Source organism: Puntigrus tetrazona, chromosome 12 (genome assembly GCF_018831695.1).
Source record: "Puntigrus tetrazona isolate hp1 chromosome 12, ASM1883169v1, whole genome shotgun sequence".
In the NCBI taxonomy this organism is placed as follows: Eukaryota; Metazoa; Chordata; class Actinopteri; order Cypriniformes; family Cyprinidae; genus Puntigrus; species Puntigrus tetrazona.
This window is the reverse complement of record NC_056710.1, coordinates 3,771,881-3,784,566: the sequence shown is the minus strand read 5'-3', so window position 1 is coordinate 3,784,566 and position 12,686 is coordinate 3,771,881. Positions and strand designations below refer to the sequence as shown.

General features: G+C 34.4%; 1 protein-coding gene across 2 annotated transcripts in view; it reads left to right on the top strand.

Annotated features, from left to right (window-relative positions):
• raraa (retinoic acid receptor, alpha a) overlaps positions 1-12,686 on the top strand; it is a 115,437-nt gene that overhangs the window by 97,217 nt on the left and 5,534 nt on the right. For both annotated transcript variants that reach the window (XM_043254294.1, XM_043254295.1), the window contains 2 exons: positions 5,670-5,818; positions 9,334-9,475. In XM_043254294.1, the coding sequence (XP_043110229.1) occupies positions 5,670-5,818; positions 9,334-9,475 (291 nt within the window). The remainder of the gene's footprint in view (positions 1-5,669; positions 5,819-9,333; positions 9,476-12,686) is intronic.

Genomic DNA, 12,686 nt, shown 5'->3' with positions numbered 1-12,686 from the left:
GTCCAAGTACATTAGCTACAAAAGACTCTAGTGTTCATTTGTGAAATATTCAGCTGAAATGTATTTTCCAGTTTAGGCCCGAAACAGCTTTGCAGGCCCGAAAATCGCTGAACGAAATCCGTTTTGTGCAGGTAAACATATCAGCTGTGTGGACCAACAATATCGATTTCTAATCACCCATTGATGTTTCATTCATGCCGTTTGTATTCGATGCATCAACAACGCTAAAGAATATTTGCAGCATCGCAATTGCAATAGGCTTTTTTAATGCTTTATTACTTTTTACTATACCTTCAAATTTGGTCAATTTTATGATCAAATTCAACACGGGTCATTCTATCCGTTTCTTTAAAGCAAGGACACATGAACTCTAAAGAGGAGCGTTTTGCTATATATATGAACTGGAGCGCAAACATAATTGTAGAATTGAAAAGAACAACATTTTGTGCAGTTATGTGTGAATATACAACTTAGTTTTCATTTGAGTGATAAATATTTAAAGTAATATTAATTAAAAGTAATATCTGTCGGTCTAATAAAAAAAAAAAAAAACTTAAATTTTAGTTTCCTTATATCCTTATAATCCTTATAAAATAAACTATTTGGGTTAAAGTTGAGCTTATTGCGTCATGGAACACTCTATGAATACTCCATGCAAACTCTATAATATATGTGTTATGATACAGTATGTATTATTGTACTGTTCTACTAAAACAGACTTATGGTTTGAAAAAAAAAGTTAAAATTTGTTAATGTAACAAACTGTTTAAAAAATGTTACTGTGTTTAGTGAAGTTTGTGCGTTGTTTCTTTAAAAAGTTTGCAAGTACAGCAAATGCAGTACTTTTCTGTATATTCCGTTTTAGTTATCTCTAAACATTTGTGACATTTGGATGGATCTCCTTCAGTGTGCAGTATTTCAGTAAGACTTATGGCAGCAGCCAAAAGAACGATTTCTGGAGTAGTTTGTTACCCCTTAAAGATTTTCTTAGTGACCGAAATTACAAGGCATGAAAAGGTTAGTGTGAAAAACAAGGTGATTAAAAAAAAAAAAAAAAAAAATTCAGAAGCCTGCGCACGGAGAAAAACGGAGAGAGAGAGACAGCAGAGGGGTTGTTGTTAATGAGCAGTAATGTGGTGTGTTATATAAGTGTTCTGTGTGTAATTCGGTTGACATGAGAGAACAGACTGACATAAACACTACAGCACACAAACACTCATACACACTCGGTTTATCCCTGTCTCACCTCATTCATCTCTCTCTCTCTCTTTCTGTCTTTTTGATGCAGTGGGTGTCCTGAGTGCATCTATTTGTTTGCACACACACACTATTATGCAAACAAATTGGGATATGCAATAAAATCATGACCTGAATTTTTTTCTACTTATAAAAAAAAATATATATATATATATATATATATATATATATATATATATATATATATATATATATATATATATATATATATATATATATATATATATATATATATATATATATATATATATATATATATATATATATTTATATATTTATATATATATATATATATATATATATATATATATATATATATATATATATATATATATATATACATATACACATATATATATAATATATATATATATATATAATATATATATATATATATATATATATATATATATATAAAAATATATATATATATATATATATAAATAAAATAAATATATATATATATATATATATATATATATATATATATATATATATATATATAAAATATTATACATTTTGCTGAAGCTGAATATTCAGATTAGATTGTTGCTATTGTTTTCACTGTTAAACTTCTTTATCACATGCCAGTTTATTGTGCATATACAGCTTTATGGTCTGAAACATACTCGACACTAGCAATTTAAACAACATTTTTACCCAAATGAACTTCACAACTCAAGTACACATGACATTTTCAACATCTCCACAAAGGAACGGCAAAGGAAGTATGTTTCTGGTCTTTCACAGGTTGACCTTCTGAAAACTCTGGCTCTGTAGTGCTGTCAAAACATCGTTCTGTTGGTTTGAGCGACCGTAGCGTCGCCTTCTGACTCAGCCGGTGCATGTGTTTGGGTGGGACTAACTGTAAATTGGTAAAAATAGAGGGAGGCGAGATGGGAAAATTTCTCTACTGTCCTACTTCATTAGTCACTATTCACAATTTATTTGAAAAAGACGTAAATTACATAAACATCATAGATAAGTGACTCAAATATTGGCACATGATTAGGACAGTTCTCAAGAATTAACATGTCTGTGACAGTACCACTGACTCCCACTCTGTGCGCGTGTGTGTGTGTGTGTGTGTGTGTATATATATATATATATATATATATATATATATATATATATATATATATATATGTATATATATGTGTACAAAAAAGTTACAAATATTTTGTATTGCCAAAAACCTTTTCCTTTAGTGATATGTATTTTTTTGAATCTTATGATTTATTTGAAGGCTGTTGTTATTACAGTAAACAAATCTAAAACAAAACCCTGTTTTTATTGCATGAAATAAAATAAATATCAACTGAAATGACTAATTTAGGAAGAAAAATATTTTATTGTGGTTTTTTTATAGCTAATGAAATGGAACTACAAAATTGCTAAAGCTTTTAAATTAAAACAAAAATGAAAACACATTTAAATCAGTGCTGATTAATCACTGATAAATCACCCGTTTTTCTTTATATGCATGTGTACTGTGTAAATGTATTATGTATATATAAATACACACATGCATGTATAAATTTCAGGAAAAATACAATTTATATAAAATATATTTATTCATAATTGCTGAATTTATATGCTAAATGCATATAAATATAGATGTAAATATTTTCAAAATATGTACTGCATTTCTGTGTGTGTGTGTGTATATACACAAAAAATGGCAATTAATCATTTGACAGCACTAATTTAAACAAAAAACTACTATGATAGTACACTAATCACACTAAAATAACACTGCCCAGGACACAAAAAAAAAAGAATATTCTTAAAAAAAATTCTAAATATCATTACACTTATAGTTTTCACTTACTTAATCATTGACAGGCAAGTAAAAATATGTGGCGAATTAATAAAAGACAAAAAGACAGACGGATAGAGTCTTTAGCAAAAACTGCATTTTTTGCTGCGAATTGCTGCGAATTGTCCTCGAAATGTGGCGATATACACTTACAACCACCAAAGAGCACCATAGCACTGTTGATGGGCAGTTAAGTGCAATTTCTTCCGACAGTGTCTAATTGATTAATATAATTTTTCTCCACCCACTCTTATCCTACCCCGAAGGAGCAATCAAAAGTCCCGAATTTTGAAATCTAATGTTCCTCATTACGAGCGTGGTCTTCAGGCATCCACAGACTTTTGGCTTAATTCACGTTGGACTCGGGGCAAGACGTGGGTGTTTCATACTCTCCTCCATCCGTCCACTCAAAACGAAGCTTTAGCTCTTGGTACGTCCCGGATGTTTTGCTCAGCGATGTGGCTGTGTGTATGTGCTTATCTTGGCTGTCGTAGCCACATGTTTGAACTACGGTCGTTTGATTTTCGCTTCCATTCTCTCCCAATTCCTTCCTGCTCTCGTTCTCATTCTCTCCCTGTCCGTGGCTGAGTCAGCCTTTCATTCCATCAGTCTGTTCCAGGACGTCTCTCTGAGTATTTCCTGCCCACAGAGAGACAGGCGGGAACATGCACGTTGACAGTGTGTGTGTGTGTGTGTGTTGGTGTTTGTGTGTGTATGGATGCTGTTTCAGATATGCGTCTGCAGTCATTCTGTGTGTGTGTGATGTGCCCGGCGGGGCCGACAGCAGTGGTGTGTAAATAAGAGTTCTATATTTAACTTCAGCTCACAAGTTGAGTTGCCCTCTGCTACAGCTGGGACACACACACACACACACAGAAAAGAAATTGCAGCCAAACCAGCTAGAGAAGCAAGTACATACTTTCACCTCGGATACCCTCTCCGCGTTTTCTATAAACACAGAAATACACACATTGTGTCCTGTTGACAACACCCTGATATCACTGTTATTTGTAGGCATATACGCTCCGGGAGTCTCTAAGTCACATGCTGTCTGTAGTATGCAACGTTTTCAATTAGCGATTCCTAAATCATGCGCGAATGCTAAGAGTCGAGGGTTGCTTATGGTTTTAGATTTTTCAAACCTCCACCCATCCATATTTTGGCTGATATTGCCAACAATCCATCGGACAGAGGAAAACAAGAGTTCGAAAACTGTATTTTACATTAATTAGTTCGTTAGACAAAGAAGAGATGCAAAATGTGCAGTATGGGCGGCCTCCAGGAAGGGGTTTGGAAACCATTGCAATTCTATTATGTTGCAATTCTAGTATGCTGTTTTTATATACACTTAAAAGTGCAGTACCATCACTAGTGAAATACATATTTTGAACGCTGTATAATGATGATATGTGACGCAGTCCTGGAAAGCTTGCTTTGTGCCACATTTGAAAAAAATAAAAATAATAATAATGAAAAATGCAAGTGTTATTATTATTATATATTATTATTATTATTATTACATGTAGTAGTAGTAGTAGTACTAGTAGTAACAATAACAGTATAATAATAAATCATGCTGGATAAATATAATTAATTATTTAATACTACAATTAAAATGTAATTACTATTTAATGATACATAGCAATTGTTGTTAATTTATAAATAAAAATGATAATAAAATAAAATAATAATAATAATAATTAACTGTATAATAATATATAAATACATGTAAAATAATATTTTTAATTAAATATAGTTTATATTTATATTTAATTGTAATAATATAAATATATCTAATCAGTCAATATTAAATAATAATAACTGCTGTTCTAAAATTAATTAATATTTATGGTTGAACTGATTTATTTAAAAATGTATCAACTGAATGTATTTTAGAATTTCTGTCTTCTATAGAATTAATAATTTTTTGTTAATTGTATACCTTGTGTATTTTATTCTCAGACCACCATGAAAATAGCCTTGATGTTGGCATCAAGAATGAATGAAATGGAATGAATGAATGAAATTGTTTGCTGCACAAACAGCAGGAAACCCATCTAGAATCCAAGCCAGTGCTGTCTGTTCACCTTCCCATCAGTGGTTTGAATGGTGTTTAACAGTGTTCGTCTCTTGTTGTGATGCGCAACGGCTGGCTAATTATCAGCAGCACAAATGTGCTACACGTGTTTAATGAATGTGCTAAGATCGTCCGTTGTTCTCCGACAGAAGCGCAGTTCCTCTAGAGGAGCTGCTTCGGGACGTCTGTGTCTTTGATCTCTCTCGTAATGTTCTCAATCATACGAAGCGCTGTGATGTGACGCTCTGGGACGGGGTTCAGGGTTAGGATGCCTCTTAGATAAATGAGAAAGCCTGCTTTATTCTACATGGTTTGGATTTAATTGGGGCTATTAAATGTTTCATGCTTCTGTTTTTATTTTAAAGATGATACTGACATTTATTTGAATTAACGTGAACGTAGACAATTGTTTAATTATTAATAATACGGTTTTTAATTATTGTAATGATAGACACGCAAAGCAAAAAAACTAACAAAGAAAAGTGATTTGACCCGTAAACTTTCTCTCTCTCACAGCAATCGAGACCCAGAGTACGAGCTCAGAGGAGATTGTCCCGAGCCCACCGTCTCCGCCTCCTCCTCCCCGCGTCTACAAGCCCTGCTTTGTGTGTCAGGACAAATCTTCAGGGTACCACTATGGCGTCAGTGCCTGTGAGGGCTGCAAGGTGAGCGATGTGACCCGTTCTCATTCCACCCAAAAGTAGCAGCATTACTAACTTAGCTTAGTAGTCAGCTGTTTTCAAAATAGTTTCAGGTTGCTCAGTGAGCCATTTTTTCACAAAAAGTAGAGACGAATAACAAAATACTGTCTATGTACTTGGCAATGCATTTAATGCAGCATTAAAAAAATCCTTAATAATGCATTTTCTAAATTATAATTTGTTTGGTTTCGAATAAACATGATGATTATGTCTAATGTGGACACCCGACATAATATATGATATCTGCCATCTGAATGTAACCATTTCATGTTGACATGGTCAGACGTCTATTAATTATCATGTTACTCTGCTCTTTTAGCCCCAATGGCAGGGGTGCTTCTTACCCCAAATACCATGCTTTTACATATTCTTTCGTATTTAAAAGCTGCTGCTTTAATTATCTTAAATAAGATCTTTGAATATATGCATTAATATTAGCGATTCCCGTTTGCTACTTAACTCTACAACACGTCATATAAATCATATAAACACAGAATCAATTTGATCACGTCAAAGATCAGACAAATAAACATGTGCATCTTGAAAAGAGTATATTTTAGAGTATATCTAGTGGTTTAGAGGAAAATAGTATCAAATGAGCCTTTGCCCTTTCCTTTAGCCCCATTGTAACCTACTGTCAGGATTTACTAAAGACATGGACATGGAATATTTATTATTTTTGCCATTATACATTTGTACTTTTTAGACACAAAAATTATGCAATGAGGTTATTAAAATGAACCTCGCAACTTGCGCTTTTCAAATGACTGATATTGCACCATTAATTAACGCCCAAAAAAGCATGTCTAAACCATATTATAACAACCCATAGATAACAACCCATTATAAACTTTTCATGTGATAAAATAGTAGTTCTAGTACTACTGCACATAGCTACACGACAAGTTTCAAGTGACGTGCTGAAAGCTATCTGAATGGGTTGCGGTGGACTGGCACAGATTTAGTATAGTTAACCATCAAGACCCCGTTATGCACATTTCTTTTTCTCTGTTCTCAGTGTGAGACAGCCTTTGAACCATTCTCATGTCCAGAGTGCGCTGGAATCAATAGATCTGGATGAGACTTATGAATCTTAAAACCGTTAAGAGATTACCTTCAGCAAGCTCGCTGAATTAACATGCCTGCATGTGTCCTCACCCTTGAGTTCTGTCATTAGTGATTCTTGCCAAGGCAAAATGCACTGTTGCCACTGTGACTTTTACGCATACACACTAGAAGTCGGCCGATATTGAATTTTACCGATAGCTAGGATAGACCTCACTTGCCGATAACCGTTTAATTAAACGATCGTTTTTGAAATGGATGCTGAATAGAAAAATAAAAATAAAAACATAACGCTCCATGTAAAATAGTACTAAACTTTATTACAAAAAGCCAATAAAAACAAATTTGTCAGATGTGCAAGTGTTTTAAATCATGTTCAATTTTTCTGCCATCACTTTTTTCAATGACACTTTCTGACAAATAGCGCTCAAGCATCAAATTAATGGTAACAATCATGCCATTAAACACTTAGCTCGGACTTGCGTGTATTTTTGGCACATTAATTTCACCGCTTGAAGTACTGCTAGCTTCCTCTCAGCCTTCTCCTCAAACGTACTGCTGTTCTTTCTCCAGTGCAGCATCTAGTCAACAAATTGATTGCTTTATATTGACATGAAAACACATACTGGAGTGTACTGTATACCTTTTCGCTGTCTGTATTATAAACTCTTCAGGCAGCTTGAGCTTTCGGTGCAGCGCGCAGTATCGCATTTGCGTGTTTTTAGTGATTTCTGCCTCTAGAGGACGCCCTTTCTATCCATAGATATGTTGGCTTTTGCGCTGTATAATAACGGACCCTCCACGGACATTCCAGCAGCAGATGCAACCCGGAAAAACTATCGGCGTAGATTTTTGCCGATAAGCGATAGTTCCGGGAATCAAACAATGGCGCTAAAACCGATACAAGTCGAACAGTCGACCTCTAACACACACACACACACAAACGGATATACATAGATTACTTAAGTTTTTGTAATTTAATGTAAAAGTCATATAGACAAACCTACGGTGGCCCCAGTACAACATTATCGCCACAACTAACCGAACAAGATTGGATCTTGTTTCTGTTGTGTTCTGCTAATTTGATGGTGTTGCATCTTGCTGAGAAGATTTTGTGGTGTTGTACACTGTACAAACCTCACTGGCATGAGAATATGTGTCGGGAGCCCTGGTTTTCAAGTTCTGTGGCAAGTAACCACAGGTTTTATGGCATCTGTTGAGCTCCTGTGTTATACTTTGCAAGTCTATTTTAATTGTATGCATATGCTAAGCATTCATGGCACAACTGAAGTATATATTTGCTCAATAGTTCAAAATCAATGTGTATTGCGATATAATTATTTTCAATAACGGTGGTATGATTTTTTAAACATTATTTCGATATATACGTTACAAGTGTTTCCCATGCAATGCTGTATTGCGTTTGACTTCGTTGAATAAACATGAGCACTGCACGTTTCAAAATCAAAATGCGGCCCAGGTTTTTTATGAATGTATATATCTGAAGAGAACCAACTGTCTTCAGAAAAGTTTTTAAGACATTTCAATTTTTATCCGATAAAGTAACGTTTATGAGCGAAGCTGATTTGATTACAGCCATCATTGGAGAAACCTCTATTTTTAACACTCAATAAGCCCGTCTCCAGCAACATTTTTCAAATTTTGTTGTTAATTTTTTGGGGTTTTCTGCAGCGACTTGAAGCACTTTTATAGCATTTCTTTCTGCCTGTAGCACATTTGTTTCGATCCATAGGATTAATCAGCCTACGCTACCAATCAAAAGTTTTTGAACAGTAAGATTTTTATAATTTTTTAAATACTTTTCTGCTCACCAAGGCTGCATTTATTTGATCCAAAGTGCATATAAAGGTAATGATAAAGGTATTTATAATGTAAGAAAAGATTTCTTTTTCAGATAAATAGTACTAAATGTACTAAAGTACTAAAACATGTACTATATATTTGATGTGCTCCATGTATGTGCAATGAACAACGTTTTACATGATTTAAATAAGTTAAATTAAACATTATGTTGTTCATATAAACCTATTATGTCTCTTGAGGAGATTTGTATTACAGTGCTTGATTCACATGGGTGATGTTTACGATCCCTTTTTGAAGTTTGAAAGTTTTGGTCTCCTATGGAGTTGCATCCGTCAAGTTTCAATAAAAATATCTAGTTTGGTCTTTGAGAGAAGAGCAAAAGTCTTGTGGGTTTGGAATTAGAAAATCAGTCAACTATCCTTGTAAGTATAGCATGCCCCTAGCTTTGAAAAAAAACTAAACAAAAAAACACCAGCAGCTCTTTTCTATCCTATAAGTTTTGTGTGGGAAAAGCACCAGAAGTTAAACTGACATTTTCTCGCATCTCTTGGAAGGCGTATCACAGTCCTAATGGTGTTGTTTGTGTTTAGGGCTTCTTCAGGCGGAGTATCCAGAAGAACATGGTCTACACGTGCCACAGAGAGAAGAACTGCATCATCAACAAAGTCACCCGCAACCGCTGTCAATACTGCCGGCTGCAGAAGTGCCTGGAAGTGGGGATGTCCAAAGAATGTGAGCAATGCATCAGTAATACTCCCTCCACAGCTGAAGAGCTCTTGCCAAAATATTAAATAGAACCTAGCAATATAAGTACACACACACACATACACACTCACTCACAGTCGGTGCCTCCCTCTGGCTACACCAGAACACGTCTCCACACTGCTAGGTGCTGTCATACTTGAGAAGTTAATTGGGAGAGGTGAGAAAATACACACGCACACACACACACACTCACAGGTCTACAGCAGAAGTTGTGAATGTGTGTTTGCTTAGAAATCTTCCAGACACATTTGACACGCTCTCACCATCAAGTGGATGCGAGTCTCCATTGCAGCAAGAGACACACGTAGTGCATTTTTTAGAGGGATTGGAAAAGAAAGAAAGAGTTATGGATGGTAATTTGGACTTTAATTTATTGTGACGAATAATATAAAATAATAATCGATAGTTATGCTACGAATATGGATCATTTTAGTTAATAATTCAATTCAATTAAATATATTTCTGTTAAGCTGTTATTTATGTTTCTGCTCACATTTGTTGAAATATTTAAACCATTTTTTTTAAAGAAATTGTATTTAATAAAAAAAACGTAATATAACAAATATTTAAATGGTGGGTGTAATTACTTGTTTAATATACACTTTATTCAAACATAGATTAAATATTTGTTGTAAATAGGAATTCTTGTTAAATATTATTAGCACGTAAAAAAAAAAATGTCTTGTTTCCAGCCAGAATATCTAAAAATTCTGGATTTTCTGGACAAGTCAAATTTTTAGTTTTAATAAAAAAATGTCAACATTAAGATTCTGCAAAAATAATCTTATTTCAAACATGAGACAATATTTTTTTTTGCTTACCTATTGGCAGATTATTTAGCTTAAGTTAAATACTCTTTTTTATTTTTAATTTTTTTTGGCTACAATTTTTACACTAATTTTTACTTTTCTTGAAAATCCTTCTTGATTTAAGAATTTTGCCTGGAAACTAGACAAAAAAAGTCAAAAGGTTAATATTATTATTATTATTATTATTATTATTGCAAAAATGGGATATCACAATCATGGAAAAGAATACACTTCATGTACTTTTGGGTTCATGACCCACATTTGTTCTTTGACAGGTTCTTTCGGTGATCATGTACAAGTCACGCTTGACAATATAGAAAAGTCTGACAGATACTTGCACATTAATGTCTAGCAGGCGTCATGGTGAGACTGTTGCTGTGCAGATGACCCATCAAATCATTCAAAATGACACAACACACGCTCGTTTCATTAATGTGACCTCGTGTGAATTCACCCCTCCTGACTCCTAGTACATCTACAAAATGGTGCACGGCAGTATTTTCACACTTCACTTCCTGCATACATTTGAACGCGCACAACATCTGTAATAAAACACACACGCGTGCATCGATTTTCAGCACAACACGCTGGGTTCTCTCCGCTCCGAATGCATTAGACTCACAACTCATCTGCCGCTGCCGAGGAGGAGGAGAGATTGTGAAATAAGAGGAGTGGAGAGAGCGGGCGTGGAGGGAGGAAACATTGACATTTTTATCTTTTCATTGAATTTCATCTTCGTGATGGACGATCTGCCAGCGCTTTAATTTTCCCCTCCCAAATTATCCCTGTCGAGAGCCGCACGCGCACACACGCATCCCGAACCAGACGTATGTGAGCATTAAGGCCTGTTCACACCAAGACGAATGTTTGTCGTGAAAACGCGTCGCGATAAACATTTTAATTTGAATCGGCGGTTCTTAATGCATCTGTTCAGACTGACATGAACATTTGCCTGATTGTCAATGTAACAGAGGAGCTCTAAAGTCTTTTCCGTCACACTGGGAGGAAAACCAGCGAACAAAAAGATTTATGCTTTTGGTCATGCGCCAACAGCCACTGCTGTTTCCTAAAACTATGACTTGGTGGCACTTAGTGGATATTGAGCGACTGTTGTTTTACGTTTGATATTGGAATAAAGGCCGCAACTATCCATTGTTTATTGATCCGTTAACCTATAGATTTTTACTATATTGTAGTAGATGAAATTGCATATCTTCATATCTAAATTTAGTCTATAATTTTTTTACACGCATTTTCTTTTAATTCGTTTTAGTCTAGAGTTTGTGTGAACCTGTCATTTTAGGTTTTATTCGTTTGAGTCACGATTTTTTAGTCTAGTCAAGTTTGTCAACTAAAAGTCTGAACATTTCAGTCTTATTTTAGTCAGAATTATTCGTGACTAACGACTGACGTCTAATTTTATTTAATGAAAACTGATGACATTTCGTCTAGTTTTAGTCAATGAAATTTGTATTTTAGTCTCTTTTTAGTAATGCAATTCTATTTAACCTAGGCAATACAGTATAAGTACCTAGTAGTATAGACTAAACCAAAATTTTCAAACAAACCCATTTCCAACAAAGTTATTATATTATTGTTACCTTATAGTTATCGTCACATGACCAGCATTTACATTGCATCTCGTCTCGTTTTCGTCACGTTATAAAGGTTCGTTGACGACGTCATTTAGTCATAATTGATTTAGTTGTCGAAAACAACATTAATATGTACAAAAAAAAGTTTTTTGATTGTGTAAATACAAATACACTTAATAATGTTCTTTTTAGCATCGTCATATGGCCCGTTTAAGTCCACGGCCCTACTTTTGATTTGTTCATATACAACTATCCATATTCCGACATATTTCGCCTGTCACAGTAAATTCCATTTTAATGAGTGCACTATGCTTCTGTGTTTCCAGCATCACTGAATTTTTAAAATGATTATGAATCTTACCAAATTGAATCAATTGCGTAATTTAGTAAAGAATCATAACTGAATCGGACTTGCATCCCTATCAGTGTATTAATTTATATTAACACGCAATCTATATTCAATCTAAAATGCGTCAAAGCGCACTTCATATGTTTTAATAGTGCAGACGTTTGAATGTAGGTGGGTTTGATACCACCACATTGAATGCATGTTAAGTATATTCGACTGGACTGTGTACTTGGCATTTACATACTTGAGTAGATCGCACTCGTGATTGCAGTGTGTAAAAATTACCTTTTCAGAAACCCACAAAATACTCATCATGCTGCTGGAGAAAGAGATGTTTCTTGGTCTCTCTCTCTCTCTCTTTTCACTGCAGGTCTCTCAGTAACGCTTGTGCATGAGTGATGGTGCAGCCAGGCTAATAGTTCTTT